Raw genomic sequence first — 20,049 nt, forward strand, 5'->3', positions numbered from 1 at the left:
CCAGGTACAGAGGTTATTTTTGGCTAGGTATTTCTCCTGCAGCTGTCTTAGTAGAAATATAGCATTCCCTGGCACAAACCCAAACTGTATCTCGTCTAAACTAACTTTCTCCCTAATTTGTCAGGCTATGACCCTCTCCATGACTTTCATTACCTGATCCAACAACTTGATACCTCTGTAACTATTCGTATCTAATGCATCACCTTTATGTTTGTAGCAATTGAATACTAAACCAGTCATTGGGTATGACTCCTTCATGTATCACCTGATCGACTATATGAGTGACTAGACTATAGCTGACACCCCCCAGATATTTTAGGCATCTCTGTGGTGATTCTTGATGGGCCGGGGGCTTTTCCTGTCCTCATACCCTTAATTGCTTTATCTACCAATTTGGATAGCTGGTCCCTCTTTTGGGTTGACATTTGGCAGACACTCTTTCTCCCATTCATTCTCTTCATTTAGTAACTTTTCATAGTGGTGTCTCCAAGTCTCTCTCTTTGCAGTCTCATCAAATGCAAGTGAGCCATCAGCCATGCACATGCATTTCTCTCCTATGACATCACAATTCTCTCTCACACACTGTCTTGCAACACAAAACACCTCAAGTCTCTGGTTCTCACGATGCAGCACACTGGCAGATTTTTTCTTATCTGCTTCCCCACTAGCTCGATTTCGATTTCGATTAACACATCTTTATATTTTCTGAGCTTATCAAATTCTTTTGCCAAGATATTATGCTCACAGGGTATGCTCACGTCAATTAATAAACAAACTAAATCAATAAACAAGCATAGGAGTGGCTGTGCTTACCAATCCCATGGTTCCAGGTTCAGTCCCACCGCGTGGCACCTTGGGCAAGTGTCTTCTACAATAGCCTCAGGCTGACCAAAGCCTTGTGAGTGGATTTGGTAGACGGAAACTGAAAGAAACCCATCATATATATGTATGTTTGTGTATATGTTAGTGTGTTTGTGTTTGTCCCACCAACATCGCTTGACAACCGATGCTGGTGCATTTACGTTCCCGTAACTTAGTGGTTCGGCAAAAAGAGACCGATAGAATAAGTACTAGGCTTACAAAGAATAAGTTCTGGGGTTGATTTGCTTGACTAAAGGCAGTGCTCCAGCATGGCCACAGTCAAATGACTGAAACAAGTAAAAGAGTAGAAAGACTTTATTGTTTTGGTCTTTCACAACAATATCTTGTTTATTTGCTTTGATGGTCTGGTCTGTATGTACTGGAAAGTCCCAAAGAATCATTACATTTTCTCTGTTAGTTACAACCTCAGGGTGGTGCCTGTACCATCTCTTAGAAGTTTTGATTTTATTATGCTGACACATTATCCAATGTAGATATTGGCCAACTCTGTCATGTTTTGGTTTGTACTCTACAGGTGCTAAAACCTTACACCCAGAGTCCAAGAAGTAAGATAGAGAGGAAGTTCTGCTAGGTTCCTCACAGGCAAAGGAACAGCGGTATGAGATTTTCTGGGCAGGGAACACTGACAGGGTTGGGGGTATGGGTATACTTCTTGCAGAGAAATGGGTTAAGGTAATCAAGGTAGTCAGAGTCTGTGATAGAATACTTAAGTTTAGATTAGTGCTGCAACAGGGTTTAGCAACCATCATCTCCGCTTATGCCCCTCAGCCAGGGCTACCTGATGAACAGAAAGACCGATTTTATGACACCCTCTTGCAGACTTTTCTTTATCACAAGAGTTTGTAAATGAATAATCTGCTGTGTTTATTTTAATGTATACAATTTGGTAAGAAATGGAAATGTATAGTTTATTATAATGTATACCAATGTATACAGTATGCTTCTCTGCCCTAGGTGTCAGGAAGACACTTGGTAAGAAATGAAAAGAGAATTGAAAAGAGATGATAATGAAAATAATAATAATAACAATAATAATAATAATAATAATAATAATAATAATAATGCCCGGATGGCTTCTGATCTGAATTGATTGGAAGTCTTATCATGTACATTGTTTTGTCTTGGTGTAAAAGATGGGCTACAGCAAATATTCTGCTCAATACCACAGATTTGCTTGTCAGTTGTTTGACCTTAATCAGTTGAGCATGTCCCTTGGTGGCTGACGATAAGTGCATCTCTGATCATCAGCAGAAGTAGTTGGGGAGCATCATAGTTATGTGTTGAGAGGAATTCTTTGGGGTTTGAATAATTCACCTTTGGAAACATGGATGTTTTGCTCAACACCCTTAAACAAACCTTATTCAGGGACCTTTGAGCGGAATGGGCTACTCGACCCGAAGAAAATTCTAACTGGGCCCCACCTACAAGGTTATGCGCTGTTTATCTTGATATGAGATCACCATCTCACGCACATATGGTTGTGATGCATGTGCCTGGTGTACCCTTATCAGACGGGTAGTCGTGATGGGTATATTGGGCTTCGTATATTTTACCCCAATGTCACTTTGATGGCATGCTCTGCTCTCTCACTCAATAATAATAACAATAATAATAATAATAATAATAATAATAATAATAATAATAATAATAATAATAATGATTACTGTAGCCCATCTTTTATACCAAGACAAAATATGTACATGATAATACTTCCAATCAGTTAAAATCAGAAGCCATGAGAGCAGCTTTCATAGCTTCTGATCTTGGTATAAGAGATGGGCAATAGCAAATATTCTCCTCAATTCCACAGATATGCTTGTCAGTTGTTTGACCTTAGCCAGTTGAGTATGTCTCTTAGTGGCTGACGATATGTGCATCTCTGATTACAAGCAGAATTAGTGGGGTAGCATCATAGCCATGTGTTGAGAGGAATTCTTTGGGGTTTGAATAATTCACCTCTGGAAACATGGGTGTTTCTTTCAACATCCTTAAACAACCCTTATTCAGGGACCTTTTGAGGAGAATGGGCTACTTGACTGGAAGAAAATTCTAACTGGGCCCCACCTGCAAGGTCATGTGCTGTTTATCTTGATATGAGATCACTATGTCACACCCTTATAGTTGTGATGCATGTGCCTGGTGTACACTTATCAGACGGGGAGTCATGATGGGTATACTGGGTTTCCTATAGTTGTACCCCAGTGTCACTTTGATGGCATGCACTGCTCTCTACTAAATAATAATAATAATAATAATAATAATAATAATAATAATAAACTACAGACAATACATGGATTTACCAAAGAAATAGATATGAAATTTGGATTATAAAAATGTGCCAAAGCAACCCTGAAAAGAGTAAAACTAGTTAAGAGTAGCAACATCACACTAGATAAAGCCAATGAAATAAGAGAATTAGACCAAAGCCAGACATACAAATATTTAGGAATCAATGAACTAGATAGGATACAACACACACAAATGAAAGAGAAAATAAAGAAAGAATACTATAGACGAGTTAGATCAATACTAAAAACAGAGCTCAATGCTAAAAACAAGATAATAGGTATTAACACTTTAGCTGTTCCAGTTATAAGTTACAGCTACAATGTCCTTAACTGGACACTAAATGAACTAACCAAAATAGACAGGAAAACAAGAAAAATAATGACAGGATCTAGGATGCACCACCCAAAATCTGACATAGAAAGGCTATATATACAACGTACAGAAGGTGGTAGAGGCCTTATACAACTGGAAAACTATTATAAAATAACCACCATAGGACTGCAAAAATACCTACTCCAGAAGCAAGGAAAACTAATATAAATAGCCACAAAACACGGGCAAAACAAAAAACTGTTTCCAGTATTTAAGGAAGCTGACAAATACAAATAAGAAATCATACTGTCTAACAAATACGAAGAAGAAGAAGAAACAACAAAAGCTATAAAACAAATGAAATCCAAACTAAAACTAGAACAGCAACGGACCATGATAAAACGATGGCAAGAAAAGCCCCTACATGGTAAATACTGGGCTAAACTAAATGCAAAAGAAATAGACAGAGAAAAATCCCAACAATGGTTGAGAAGCTCAGGACTCAAAGCAGAGACTGAAGGATTTTTAATTGCTGCACAAGACCAAAGCGTCCCCACCAGAAATTACCAAAAACATATAATGAAAAGAAACATAACAAGTAACTGTAGAATATGTGGAGATAGACAAGAAACAATAAATCATATTATATCTGGCTGCCCAGTCCTGGCTAAGAAGGAATATATTCACAGACACGACAGAGCTGGGACCTATATACACTGGAAGCTATGCCAACACTATGGAATAACAACAGAAAAAAGATGGTATAGGCACACACCAGAAAACGAGAAAGCAACCATACTCTGGGATATGCCAATACACACAGATAGAGAAATTAAGGCCAATAGGCCAGATATAGTTGTCAGAGATCATGAAGAAAAGAAAATGCTTTCTAATTGATGACATTTCTCTAAAAGAAATAGAGAAACTTTCAAAATAGAACGACCTGGAAATAGAGGTAACTCGAATGTAGAATCTAAAACCAGATACTATTCCTATCATAGTAAAAAAATATTCAGACAAATACATAACAAAAACACCAGGACTTACAAGTATATATAAAATACAGAAAATTGCACTACTGGGCACTGCACACATCCTATGCAAAACACATTCAATACAGTAACTATAAGAGTATTACAGCAAACCACAGCACATACCCAAGGCATGCAGAGCTGTGCTTGGTAGCGAAGTGAAAGCACATTATAAAAAATAAAACTACTGAATAATAATAATAATAATAATAATAATAATAATAATAATAATAATAATAATAATAATAATAATATAGAAAGGATTGAGGTAACTCCTCCTGAAGATATAGTCAAAATTAAAAGAAGAGTGCCATTTGCTATCTTGTGAACAATATTTTGACATCTTGCATGTCTTCCACTGGTTCAAAAAATAAATTTGTCAATCTACTTCATTTGGTTAATATAGAAAGGATTGAGGTAACTCCTCCTGAAGATATAGTCAAAATTAAAAGAAGAGTGCCATTTGCTATCTTCAGGAGGAGTTACCTCAATCCTTTCTATATTAACCAAATGAAGTAGACTGACAAATTTATTTTTTGAACTAGTGGAAGACACGCAAGATGTCGAAATATTGTTCACAAGATAGCAAATGGCACTTCTTTTAATTTTGACTATATCTTCAGGAGGAGTTACCTCAATCCTTTCTATATTAACCAAATGAAGTAGATTGACAAATTTATTTTTTGAACCAGTGGAAGACACGCAAGATGTCGAAATATTGTTCACAAGATAGCAAATGGCACTTCTTTTAATTTTGACTATATCTTCAGGAGGAGTTACCTCAATCCTTTCTATATTAACCAAATGAAGTAGATTGACAAATTTATTTTTTGAACCAGTGGAAGACACGCAAGATGTCGAAATATTGTTCACAAGATAGCAAATGGCACTCTTCTTTTAATTTTGACTATATCTTCAGGAGGAGTTACCTCAATCCTTTCTATATTAACCAAATGAAGTAGATTGACAAATTTATTTTTTGAACCAGTGGAAGACACGCAAGATGTCGAAATATTGTTCACAAGATAGCAAATGGCACTCTTCTTTTAATTTTAATAATAATAATAATAATAATAATAATAATATTTGGAGCGATGAAAAGACATTCAATGAAAATGCAGATTAGATTAGATGCACAGAGCTTACCAGAACAAGCATGAGAAGACATCACAATAGCAGACCTAAGGATAACATACAATGAAAATTCCCTGGTAAAGACCACATTTCTGGCTTGCATGGTTCCCATGCACACACAAAACGTTAGTTCAGCTATTCATTAAAACTATGAGAGATCCTAAGAAAACATCTGATTGGTTAGCAAGTGGTATTACTTACCTACTTCCAGAAAACAATGAAACCAAATTTTTCCAAAAGTATTGGCCCATAACCTGTCCGTCTGCCACGTATAAGATTTTAACATCCATACTCATGGAGAGAACATATGCATTTATGGAACAGAATATTTTCTCCACTGAACAAAAAGGGTACCAACAAGGCTCATATGGATGCAGACATCAACTCCTCATCAATCGCATGATCCTTGAGATCTGTCATAACAAACGCAGAATTCTCAGTCCCGCATGAATTGATTATAAAAAGGCCTTTGACAGCATACCACATTTATGGATCTTGAAATCACTGGATGTCTTCAAAATTTCTCCTGTGATTTAAAACTTCCTAAAGCACATGTCAGTGTGTAATATGAACCTTCAATTATACCATTCTAATGGAGTACTGACTTCAAACAATATTGATATCAACTGTGGAATTTTCCAAGGTGACTCACTTTCACCTTTAATTTTTTGCATAGCCCTAATACACCTTACAAGTGAAGCTAACAGAACAGGTGTAGGTATAAAATTGACTACAAGAAAATAAGCCATCTATCTTTTTAAGGATGGCTTAAATCTCTATAGCCAACATGATAATGAGCTTGAAGGCCTATTACATACTGTGAAAGCATTCAGTGATGACATCGGGATGGAATTTGGTTTTGAAGACCTCACATTCAGTGGTGTTGGATGTTGACAGTTATAAAAGAACTTGAGCAGGAACAAATTTACAAATTCCTTGGAATAAATGAGGGCTCTGGCAAGCATGAAAGAGATCAGAAATGAATGTTACAGGAAAGTGAGAGTAGTCCTGAAATTTTAGTTAAATGCATGTAACAAGATGTTAGCCATAAATTCCTTAACAGTTCCAGTTGTTATTTATAGTTTCAATATGTTGAACTGGAATATCAGTGAAATAAAGAAAACTGACAGACAAATCCGTAAGCTGCTGACTTGCAATAAGATACATCACCCAAAGCAGATGCAGATGCAGATTGTCTTTACCTACTCAGAGCTCAAGGAGGTCAAGGCTTGATCCAATTTGAAATCTCTTACAAAACCACCACAACTGGACTGGCTAAATATCTTGAAATACCTAATGGTTGGATGCTAAAACTTGTTGAAAAGAGAGACGTAAAAAGCTTCATTCTGTCTTGAAGGAGAACAAAAAATCTGTTAGTGAGTTCATGCATAATACCCAGGTTGAAAAGCATGATGGAAGTGCAACTGTTGTTGCAAAGAAGGTGAAATCAATGGCAGAAGAAAAAGCATTTGAATGGTTGGCTAATAGGTAGAAACAAAAACCTCTGCATGGCAAATATATGGCCTGTAGTAAACAAGCTGATATAAACCAGAAGCACACCCAACAGTGGCTACAGAGCTCAGGGCCAAAGGCATAGAGTGAAGGCTTTATCTTAGTTGACCCAAAAAAGTAAACCACTAATTTCTTGGTGTAAATTTTTAGCAACCTACAGAGTATAAATTAAGACATGACAGAGCTGGCCAATATCTTCATTGGTTAATATGTTGGCATTATAAAATCAAAACTTCTGATTAATTGTGCAAGCATCACCCTGAGGCTGTAACTGAGGGAGAAAATGTAATGATACTTTGGAACTTCCCAGTACATACAGACCAGACCATCAAAGCAAATAAACCAGATATTGTTGTGAAAGACCAAAACAATAAAATCTCTTTATCGATTGATATGAGCATACCTTATGATCATAATATTTTGGCAAAAGAATTTGATAAGCTCAGAAAATGTAAAGATTTGCTGATTGCAATCGAAAAAATGTGGTATCTCAAGACAGTTACAATACCAGTGATTGTAGGAACACTTGGAATGATCAAAAAAGGAACTGAAAATTATTCAAGGATGATCCCTGGTTTACCATCCATGCAGGAAGTGCAAAAGATTGTTTTAACTGGTATGTCACATGCATTGAAAAGAGTGGTGTTGCTATGAATTTTTTCCTTCTTTCCTCTTTATTTTCTTTGTTTTCTTCTTTTCATATTTTTCCCTACTTAAAAACTTTTTTCTTCTTTCCTGTTTCTTTCTTTCTCCCCCTTTTTTCTACCACATGACTTTGTAAATGAACAAGCTGGCATGTTTATTTTAATTACCTATCAATGTATATAGTGAATTTCTTTGCCCCAGGTGTTGGGAAGATACATGGCAAGAAATGGAAACAAATCTGAAAGAATTTATTAATGATAATAAGAATAACATAACAATAATACTTTCTTTATTGGCCACAAGGGCCACACAAAACAAAAAGGATGATACAAAACAAAAGACAGTGGGGTTTTGAATGTAGAACATGTAAACAGCAAAACAATAATAGTTAACAAAATATTAAAGAATGAAAAATCTCCAAAAGTGGGGAGTTTTGCCTGGGAGCAACCAAGGATTCCCACATATACTGGATACCCTGATTGCCAAGGACACTTTAGACAGGCACTTATCTTCATTTTCTCTTGTCTACAGGTACATGATCAGAATATGTCTATCCACACAGGCCATCCTTGTTGCATTCACTACCCTTCCATCTCTACCCTTACCCCCCTTTTGAAATGGCACTTGAAAAAGTTGATGAGAGGAAAGTATGTCTTCAGTCTTTTCAACCTTGTTCACCACACTAACTCTTTCACCAGAACCACCAAAAAGAAAGAAAACTGAGTAACCTTCCTGTCCAAAAGAAGGAGAAGGTGATCCTCACAATGGATTTGGCCATCAGCCAGATCTACCCTGCATGTGACAACAGCTGTTCGACAAAGTTCTACAAGTCAACAATGCCTGTACATTGGATAAGTGTAAGCAGAACAGTTTTGTCACTCTGCGTACATTTTGGTCAGGTCTGCAGATGAACAGATGTTTTCCTCTAGAAAAGACAACCAAATTGATTTCTGCTGATGCTCAGAGATTTCCATTGGATGTAATTCCTGTTGCTTGCCACTAATCTATAGAACACCATTGACTGCATTGACCAACTGGCAGACAGCTGTGAGCATTTGGTGACACTTCAGGTAGCATGTGCCTTGTTTCAGTCCATACTTGATCTGAGACTGAATGAGCATCAATGAGACAGGATGTGGAAAATTCTGTTTCACAAATGGTGACAACACCTACTTACAATCAGGGAAATGCTGGAAATGTTGCAACTTGAGCACATGTCTGCATATCATTAGCCATGGCATGTCTAGTCCTCAATGTAGCAGCTACTGACAGAAAATAGTCTGTCTGACAAGCAGGACCTGTTCCTGTTACAGAAAGCAGAAGAGTAGTGCACCAGCTTGATCAGCAGTGGAACTGGGCAAGGGACAATGCTCAGGTGGTAGTTGATGATGGAGGTGATATGCATTCACTACCTCTGCCCAGCGTTTCAGGGACATCTTCCTCATGCCTAATTTCTTGGTGAGACTGGCAACCCTTCTCATCACCTCCCACAAGTTCTTGTCCACCTGAAGGTCTGAACCAAACCAGATCCTGAGCAATTTAACCAGTTCTGCCCAGCACCTCACAACACTGTTGAGTGCCAAGCTGCAGGCCCACTGACTTCTGGTTAATTTTTTCTCCTATCACCACTTCACACTCTGATAGAGTAGTGCCAATTACCTTGATTTCCAAGATGTTTGACACTATTACCTACTGACCACATAAGATTTGTATCTTTCACATCCTAGTTCCACCTCATCTCCAACCAACTGCACACCACATACAGTTTAGCAAAGTGCCATTGAAATTCTGCAAACATCTGCATGAATTTAAGCTTCAGCCATTATCTTTGCACAAAGCAAGCAATTTCAACCCCAGTGTTGACTGATACTTATCTTATCAACCCTGAAAAGATGAAAGACAAAGTTGACCTTGGTGGAATTTGAGCACAAAATGTGGAGACCGGCAAAATGCCACTAAGCATGTCACCCAGTGTACTAACAATTATAGTAGTAGTAGTTGCCAATCTATTGCCCTAGTCTGTCTTTCATCTTTTCAGGATGGAAGACATATTTGGGCTCACCAAGATTTTAATTCAGAGCACAAGAGCCAGAATGAATATCCATGAAGTACTTAATCTAATTTTAACAGCTCTGTCAATTTGCTGCCTTACTTAAAAGCAACATAGATGAAAAATATTCAGACATTATTACCTTTTATATAGATTGTTGTTTTTTACTATTTGTTTATTCCACATAAAGTTCTCTAGTCACCATCTTGGTCCAAACTAGGCAAAGTTCGAATGCCAACTGTTTTTTTCATCGGTCCTTTGCGAGGGTCCAAAACTCTGTGATTTTCTCTTATATTCCTGGAATATTTTCAGAAATACATCAATTACAAGTAAAAAAAAAAAAGGAAAAAAGGGTGGGGTGCAGGTATTTTTTAAAAACATGTTGAAGAATAAAACTAAAGCAGGCAGGAACTCTACCCTTCAGTTCTACAATGTTGAAACCTCTATGTAGTTGCTTGTTCTGCAAGAAAAAGCAGCCAAATTTCTCCTAAATTGTGCTTAACTATCTTTAAAAAAGAAAGATACGTTCAACAACCAAATCCAATGATGTAAACAATGGTAGCACTGTGTAGTTGATGAATGTCCTCTGTGAAATACTAATTTTGTGCTATTCAGGAAAAGTCCAACACTTATGTGAGATAAACATTGGCTTTATATATCCTTGTGATTCAAGGAAGATTAACATTTAGTTTTGAACATCTCATTCCTTCATAATTTAGTTCTGGCAGTTCCCACTGTCATCATTACCCTTAAATGGTATCAAATCACTTATATACTCTTCACAGAATTTTCCCTTTCTAAATTCATTCTTTTATTCTTTTCTTTTACTTGTTTCAATTACTGAACTGCAGTCATGTTGGGGCACTACTTTGAAGGGTTTTCAGCCAATCAAACCAACTCCAGTCTGGTGTTTATTCCATTAAGTCTGGTTTATGCTATCAACTATTAAGTTATGGAGATGTAAACAAATCTACACCAATTCTCAAGAGGTGAGGGACAAATGCAAATACATAAAAATATATCCTTACACACATTCACACACAGAGATGCAGAATAGAACGTGAATGTTAAATGATGAAATGATGATAACATATATGTGTATATCACTTTCAAGTTATCTCTACAGATAATCTATAGAAAGTTATGATGTTTTGTATACAATGACATGTATGTAAACAATGTGATTGAAGAGACAAAAATAGGTAATGGGTATATATGCATATTTTAAGAGTTATTGCTCCTTCTTTGGTACCATGTCCACAAACACACCGTTTAAATAGCCGCTAGCTAAGTTTAGCAGTGTAACGTTATTGGATAGACCAATTTATATATTAGACACATTCCTGGCATGATTTTTACAGCTGGATGACCTTTTTAGTGTGGACTGGATTCTTTTCACAAGGTACCAGCACTGGTAGGGTCACCCAGTAATTTGTAAGAGGGGGTGGGGAATTGGAGGAGGTGGCCTTGTGCCAGGTGATGAGAGGTTAGAGTATGACAGAGGGATAGAAACAGGTATCTTGTTGTTGGGAAGATACATGGTTACCCAGTCAGAAGGAGAGAGAAAGAGAGAGACAGAATAATTAAGAATGAGAGAGAGTGCAAGAAAATGAGAGCGCAAGAGAGAGAAGAGTGAGAGAGAGTGAGCCAGAGATGGTGGTGAAGTACCTGGAGTGGAGTGAATGCAGTGACTGGTGGAACCTGGGTATATACAGGAGGTAGGAACAACAGGATAATAGTGATACAGTGGACAGGATAGTGAGGACAAGATTGGGGAGTGAGAGATAAGCATAAGCATAGTGCATAAAAAAGGGGAAATGTGAGGAAGAGAAGAGAAGATATAGTTTGGTTTAATGAGGTAGGGTGTGGGAAAAATTCTATTGTTACATGTAGGCGGAACACAGTATTTCAAGAACTGTTTCACTGAAATGAGCAGGACTATATCAGCATATTCGTCTCTCTTGCACACCACATCTGATGCCTCTTATACCCAACTTTTCTCTCAAGATGCTTACACTCTGTTGTACATGCACATCGACATACTAGCTTCAGTTCTTTCAAACCTATGCTTAACATAGGATGGAAGACATATTTGGGCTCATCAAGTTTTAATTCAGAGCACAAGAGCCAGGATGAATATCCATGAAGTACTTAATCTAATTTTAATTGCTCTGTCAATTTGCTGCCTTACTTAAAAGCACACAGGCATCATAAAGTCTACCTTTCACTCTAAGGGAGAGGCCCTTAGTTACCAACACAGGTAGGAGCTCTCTGAACTTTGTCCAGACTATTCTTATTCTAGCAGCTATGCTCTCAGAGCATCCACCACCACTACTGACTTGGTCACCTAGATAATAGAAGCTATCATCTACTTCTAGCTTATCTCCTGGCATTTGGTGGAGTCTATTTTCTGTACATTTTTAAAGTAGTACCTGTGTACCTTCTACACACAAAAACTGTCTTCCCTGTTAACTTCCTCTGATATTGCTGCACTTCTTATGTGTCCATAGCTTACATCAGGTACATCTTATGGAGTTTCTACCTATGCATTTTCTACATATTGATCAGGGCCATCTACCTGAAGGGATTTATGATTTGTCCACTTTCCTACGTACTTAGACTTTGGTTTTTGCTGAATTAATTCTAAGGCCCTTTGATTCTAGAACCAGGGATTCTCAACTGGGGTCCATACAGAATTTCTGGAGGTTCACAAATGAAATGCAGTAAATGGGAGTCCACAATGATTTTTCAGGGGCCACGGAAAATTGTACTTTAGACCAGTAGTTTCCAATGTGGACCCTGTACTGAGACGCAATGGTGCACTGAGACTAAGAAACTTGTTTAAAAAAACGCCCTGAAATATGATATTAGAAATCCAGCCTTTACTAAATTATTTACTACTTTACTTTTCAAAACATATATCTATGATATTTCTTGTGTCAGTTATCTCTTTCCCTCTCTCTCTTCTATATATGTATATACACACACACACATATGCACACACACATATGCACACACACATATGCACACACACATATGCACACACACATATGCACACACACACACAACCGCACACATACACATATCTTCATCATCATCATCGTTTAACGTTCGCTTTCCATGCTAGCATGGGTTGGACGATTTGACTGAGGACTGGTGAACCAGATGGCTGCACCAGGCTCCAATCTGATCTGGCAGAGTTTCTACAGCTGGATGCCCTTCCTAATGCCAACCACTCTGAGAGTGTAGTGGGTGCTTTTACGTGCTACTGGCACACGAGGGCCAGTCAGGCAGTACTGGCAATGGCCATGCTCAAATGTTTTTTCACGTGCCACCAGCACAAGTGCCAGAAAGGTGACGCTGGTAACGATCACGCTCAAATGGTGCTTTTTACGTGCCACTGGCACGGAAGCCAGACAGCTCCTCTGCAATGATCATGCTGGATGGTGCTGTTAACGCTCCACTGGTATGGCTGCCAGTCATCAAATTTAGTTCGATTTCGATTTCACTTGCCTCAACAGGTCTTCGCAAGCAGAGTTCAGTGTCCAATGAAGGAGAGGTACTCATATGTGGGCTGGCTACACCCCTAGCAAAGGCCATGGGTCATGATCTCACCTGGCTTGCCAGGTCTTCTCACGCACAGCATATTTCCCAAGGTCTCGATCACTAGTCATTGCCTTGGTGAGGCCCAATGTTCGAAGGTTGTGATTCACCACCTTATCTCAGGTCTTCTTGGGTCTACCTCTTCCATAGGTTCCCTCAACCACAAGGGTGTGGCACTTTTTCACACAGCTATCCTCATCCATTCTTGCCACATGACCATACCAGTGCAATTGTCTCTCTTGCACACCACAACTGATACTTCTTAGGTCCAACTTTTCTCTCAAGGTACTAACATTCTGTCGAGTATGCACACTGACATTACACATCCATCGGAGCATACTGGCTTCATTCGTTGCAAGCTTACGTATGTCCTCAGCAGTCACGGCCCATGTTTCACTGCCATGTAGCATGGCTGTTCATACATATGCGTCATACAGTCTGTCTTTTACTCTGAGTGAGAGGCCCTTTGTCACCAGCAGACATAAGAGCTCTCTAAACTTTGCCAAGGCTATACTTATTCCAGTAGCTACACTTGCAGTGCACCCTCCTCCACTACTGACTTGGTCACCTAGGTAACAGAAGCTATCAACTACTTCTAGTTTTTCTCCCTGGAATGTGGCAGAAGTTGTTCTCTGCACATTTTCAGTGTTTATTGCTCCTGAGCATCTGCTACGTACTAAAACTATCTTCCCAGTTAGCTTTCCTTTGATATTGCTGCACCTTTTATGTGTCCATAGCTTACACTGGGTACATCTTATAGAGTTTATACCTACTCCTTTTCCACAGATCGAACAGGGCCATCTACCTGAAGGGGTTTGTGGTTTGTTTGCCTTTCTACTTATTAGGACTTTGGTTTTAGCTTGGTTGACTCACATGAAACTTCTTTAGTTCTGATAGTGACTCAGCTATTAGAGCAAGATCATCAGCATAGAGGAGCTCCCAGGGGCATCATGTTTTGAATTCCTCTGTTATTGCCTGGAGGACTATGATAAATAGGAGGGGGCTGAGGACTGAACCTTGGTGGACCCCTACCTCTACCCGGAATTCTTCACTGCACTCATTGCCAATCTTCACCTTACTGACAGCGTCCCTGTGCATGGCTCGCACAGCTCTCACTAACCATTCATCTATCCCTAGTTTCCTCATTGACCACCAGATAAGGGATTGGGGGACCCTGTCAAAGGCTTTCTCCATGTAAACGAAAGCCAGGTATTTCTCCTGCAACTGTCTTACTAGAAATATAGCATCAATGGTGCTTTTCCTTGGCATGAACCCAAACTACATCTCATCTAAACTGACTCTCTCCCTAATTAGTTGGGCTATGACCCTCTCCGTGACTTTCATTCCCTGATCCAACATTTGGCAGACTCTCTTTCTCCCATTCATTTTCTTTATTGAGCAACCTTTCATAATGGTGTCTCCAAACCTCTCTCTTTGCAGTCTCGTTTAGTGAAAGTGAGCCATAATCCATGCGGACACATTTCTCTCCTACGACATCACGATTCTCTCTCACACACTGTCTTGCAACATGAAATACCTCAAGTCTTTGGTCCTCACAGCGCAGAACATTGGCAAATTTTTTTCTTATCTGCTTCCCCTTTGGCTAAATAAACCTGTCTCCTAGCTTCCATTCTGGCAGTCTGATACAATTCCCTGCTACCACCGTTCTTCCAGTCCTTCCAAGCCTGTTTCTTTTGTCTAATAGCCCTGTCAACAACATTCAATTCAACCTGCATACACTACACTATCATATTTTGCACTATATGATCACTACCTTACATAGGAGATAAACCCTAAGTAGGGGTGGGGATGGCATAAAGCCTTTAGAAGTGTTCATAGGAGACAACCAAATGATGGGAGAGGATAGGAACTACCGGTACAGGTGAAGGGGTGGGAGGGTGGGTGTACTGTGAACAGAGTAAGGCACAGAGAGAGATGGGGGTAGTGGTCAGAACACAAGGAAGAAAATATTCTTTTGGGATTTGTGTAGCATACTTTAACGCGACAGCAAATGTTGATAATAGTAAAAGAGAATTGAATAATCTGAGAGTTTTCGGTCAGCTAATCTAAGACAAAATTAGAGAAATAAGTGACTGTGTGATAAACTTTAATAAATGAATGAATGAATGTGTTGCGGTTAGGGAAATGTGTGAACTAAGGTTATTTTAAGGCAACAACGAGGAAGATGAAGCTATAGACAGAATAGTGAAAAGAACCAAATAAGGGGATTATGATCTGCACAGAAATAGAAGAGTAGATGAACGAGGTTGAAAAGAGAAAACTTCTTATCTGAGCATCTTCTGAGATTCGTATTTCTTCGGCAGAGGTATTAAATATATATAACAAAAGAGGGGGTGGTGTTTCCATGCAGGAAAAAATACAGGAAAATATGTTGTTGAAAATGCACCTAAATTTCAAAAACTCATAGATGTTTAAAATACATTCGTTTACATATATACCAATGATATTTTTTGTTTATCAATGGTAAAAGTTTAAGATTAGAAAAACATCTTTAAAAGTTTCAATGTTGACAAATTAAAATGTTTCAATGCTGATAAATTAACATGTTCAAAACAGAAGGTGTAAGTTTGAATGTTCATAGCAGTCAATAAAATTTAAATTGTATATCAATTTGTTTGAATGTACAAAGTTCATTAATTTTAGTGGTGGTTGACAAGTCATACTGAAAAAAACAAGTCTGAAATGAAAATAGTAAAAAAAAAAAAAAGGGAATTTGGTTTACAGTTTCTCTGATCCTCTTCTAATAGACACTTTCACTTGTAGTGGTATGTTTTGGGATCAGATGAATTTATAATTTTTTTCTGTGAGCAGACCTGATTTTTGATTTGTTAAAATACTGGTGCCTTTTTTTTCCGTGGGTAAGCTTGTTGTTCTGCTTGGTTGGTATCCTTGTGGATACAGTCATAAGTCGTTCCAATTGGTTGGTTCTCTTAAAGGGTTGTATTTGCTGAAGTTTCGTTTTGATCGGTCTGGAGTTAGGTGATGTCAGCAACTGTGTTTGTAGAATTTCATTGGACTGGAGGTGGGTGACATTGGCACCTGGTGTTTGTATGATTTGGATTTGTGGTTTCAGAACTCAGGGGGAAGATTGTTACTAAAGATTTAAAAACAAGTTTTTTTTGTTGTTCCTGGTTGTTTTTTTGTGTTGAAATTGAGTCTTTTTTCTTTTCTTTTTACTGCTTTTTCTTCTTTCTAAATGATATTCAGCTGTGGTTTATATTTTTTAATCAGTATGTTTTCCTTATTTAAACGGAATTGGGTTGAAGTGTTTCCAGTGCATTGAAAGAGAGGGAAGATTTGGTATTTAGGGTTTATGTCTATGGGGCATTGATCTAGGTGCTTGCTTACAGGAATTTTCCTAGTAGTGGGGTCCTGAATTTGTTGCCTGTGCACCGTAAGTCTATCCCTCAAAGTTTAACTAGTTTGACCAATGTAGTCACCACCACAACCTCCACATTTAAGAACATAGATGAAGTTCATCAAAGTACAGGTGAAGTCATATTTCATGGTGAAAGTTTGACCTGACTTAAATTTGTATGTTGAGCCCTCTAAGAGGAAGATGCAAGTTCCGCAGTTAGGGCGGTTGCACTTTTTGACTTGTGGGGTTGTATTTTTGGTGGGTAATTTGGCACTGGTGAGTAATTTTTTAGGAATTGCAGTTGTCTCTTACTTTTAATAATCCTATGTTTCTAGTGCCTTTTTCATTCATGAGTCTTTCATAAGGAGGGGTATGTTTTGGCAGATGATGTTATATGCCTCCATGTTTCTTGGATTGTGTGTTGATGCCTAAGATAAAGTTTTAAATGTGTCATAGTCTTTTCTTGTTTTCCGTAACTCTTGGATGTCTATCATTTTTGCATGTTCTATTCCATTTTTGATTAGACTGGCTGGGTATTTTCTATCTAGTAATGTGTTTTTTAGTTCCTTGAGTCGCTTTTCTTGGGTTTCGGGATTTAATGCAATCATGCAAATTCTTCTCGCTAAGTTGAATGGTATATTTATTTTAGTATGCTTTGGGTGGCAAGAGGAGAATAGAAGATATTGTTTTGAGTCCGTTGGTTTAAAGAAGATGTCAGTTTCAATTTCAATATCTCTCTTTATTATTAAGATGTCTAGGAAGGGTAGTTGTTTGTGGCTGTATTCCATTGTAAACTGGATACTGTGGTTAATGCTGTTGATTAAGTCTTTAAATTTTGAGAGTTGTTCAAGGTTATGTGGCCACAAGATGAAACAGTCATCCAGGTAGCGTTACCAGTTGGTGAGTAAGTATTTTTGGAAGTTGTCTCCAAATTTCAATCTAGTGTGTTTGTATATTTGGACTTCCAAATATGACATGACAAGGTTGGCAAAAGTAGGTGCTACCCTCTTTCCAATCACCATGCCCGATTTTTGTCTATAAGTGTTTTCGTTGAAATTGAAGAAGTTGTTCTGTAGGATGAATTTTATTCTTTCAATGATGAATTCCTTTCTGATTCTGTCAGGAATGTCATTTGGGAATTTTTCCAGCCAGTATTGTAAGGCTATTATTCTGTATTCATGAGGAATCGAGGTGTAGAGGTTAATTACATCGAATGAAACCAGGAGGGAGTCTTTGTTGGTTTTGTTCAGGAGATGGTTTAAAAAGTCCAGATCATACTGTATAAAGCTTGGTATATGTTGGAAAACAGGTTTAAGGAGGACATCAACAAAGTTACTGAGTTTGTGTGTCTCACACGAGGGACCAACCACAATTGGTCTCATTTTGAGATCTCTTGGGTGTGGAATATTTATGACTATAGAAGTTGACTTGCTACAGGCTTTGTTTATGGCCTCACTTTTGTGGATTTTGGGAAGTCCATAGAAGTTACTAGTTTTGCAGTCAAATCTAGTCAAGTAATCTGTCTCCTTTTTTGCTAAACCTTGTTGGAACTGGTGGATAAGGGTAAACAGTTAGGTCATTATCTTCAATTGACTGTAGTTGTTGATTTTTTCATAGTAGGTATTGTCTTGAAGGAGGGTTAGGATAGTGTTATGTATTTTTCTGAGTCCATGATAACTACAGTACTCCCTTTGTTGGCTTCTTTTATAATTATGTTGTCATCCTCCTTGAGATTATTAATGATCTTCCTATTCTTCTCAACTTGTATTTATTTTAAATTTTCGGGGTGCGAGTAAATTGTAGGGGAAAGTAGAAATCAAATCACAAAAGTTATCCAGAGTTTGATTTCTTCCTTGTGTTGGACAGTAGTTACTTTTATTGTGAAGGATTGATTGATCATTATTATCTTTATTCAGTAGTTCTTCAGTGATGTGAAGTTTTCTGCAGAATTCTTGGACATCATTTTGTATATCATTTAGGTTTGACTTTTGTGGTGTTGGGGTGAACTTTCATCCCTTTGCAAGAATTTTGATTTCCTGGTTTGAAAGGGCTTTATGTGAGAGATTTATCACCTTCGGAATCTCATACTTGGTTGGTGCCATCGAGTGTCCCAGTTTTGGCTCAGTTTGTCTAAAAAATGGTTTCTCTGGTGTAGGGAATTAGTGTTCAAGTTAACAGTTCTTCCATTAACCCTTGGTCTATTGTGGGTTCTTCATTGTGGCCGGCTCTGAGTGGGGTTGTCATAATGGTTATATTCTGTTTGGAAGCGGTGGTTATTGTGGAAGAAATGTTTCAAAGGGGAGAAGTTCCTACTTCTTCTTTGGTCCTGTTCGAAGTTTTCTCTATGTGAGATGTGTCTCAAATGTGGGGAGTTTGTATTTTTCTTATATTTCTGTCCAAAAAAAATTATTCATGAAGATGTTACATCTGGGACGTAGAGGATTCTTGGGGTGAGATGGGTTTCTGTATGTTTGAGTGAGACTGCTTTGTTGTGTGGCGAAGGGTTCTATGAAATTTCCCATTTTATGTCTTTGATGAGTATTTGGAGTCCTGGGGAGGGTATTGGTTATTCTTGGTTCTGGATGGTCATTCTGGTATTGTTCCGGTAGTGACTTTCTTCCGGTTGTATGAAGTTCATAGCTTTTAGTTTTTTTCAAGAAGGGGTTATCAGATTTGGTTTCCTCCTTGAATTTTTCCTCTACAGGCGAAAGCGTCTATTAGAAGAGGATCAGAGAAACTGTAAACCAAATTCCCTTTTTTTTTTTTTTACTATTTTCATTTCACACTTGTTTTTTTCAGTATGACTTGTCAACCATCACTGAAATTAATGAACTTTGTACATTCAAACAAATTGATATACAGTTTTAATTTTATTGACTGCTATGGACATTCAAACTTACACCTTCTGTTTTGAACATGTTAATTTATCAACATTGAAACATTTTAATATGTCAACATTGAAACATTTTAGTTTGTCAACATTGAAACTTTTAAAGATGTTTTTCTAATTTTAAACTTTTACCATTGATAAACAAAAAATATTATTGAAACTAGTTTGGTATATATGTAAATAAATGTATTTTAAACATTTACAAGTTTTTGAAATTTAGGTGCATTTTCAACAACAGATTTTCATATATATATATATATATATATATATATATATATATATATATATATATATACATATACCTATAGCCACACACATATAC

General features: G+C 37.7%; 1 protein-coding gene across 3 annotated transcripts in view; it reads right to left on the reverse strand.

Annotated features, from left to right (window-relative positions):
• Positions 1–20,049, reverse strand: part of LOC106870161 (coiled-coil domain-containing protein 169) — a 310,407-nt gene that overhangs the window by 65,121 nt on the left and 225,237 nt on the right. Inside the window, exon 7 of one of the 3 annotated variants that reach the window (XM_089361601.1) lies at positions 9,998–10,152. The exons of 1 other annotated variant lie outside the window; for it this stretch is intronic. In XM_089361601.1, coding sequence (XP_089217727.1) covers positions 10,050–10,152 — 103 coding nt within the window. In that variant the 3' untranslated portion in view covers positions 9,998–10,049. Of the gene's footprint in view, positions 1–9,997; positions 10,153–20,049 lie in introns of those variants that run through there. One more of the 3 variants, XM_089361603.1, reaches the window with a different exon arrangement.

The sequence above is a fragment of the Octopus bimaculoides genome, chromosome 13, assembly GCF_046866305.1.
Source record: "Octopus bimaculoides isolate indiv1 chromosome 13, ASM4686630v1, whole genome shotgun sequence".
Taxonomy (NCBI): domain Eukaryota; kingdom Metazoa; phylum Mollusca; class Cephalopoda; order Octopoda; family Octopodidae; genus Octopus; species Octopus bimaculoides.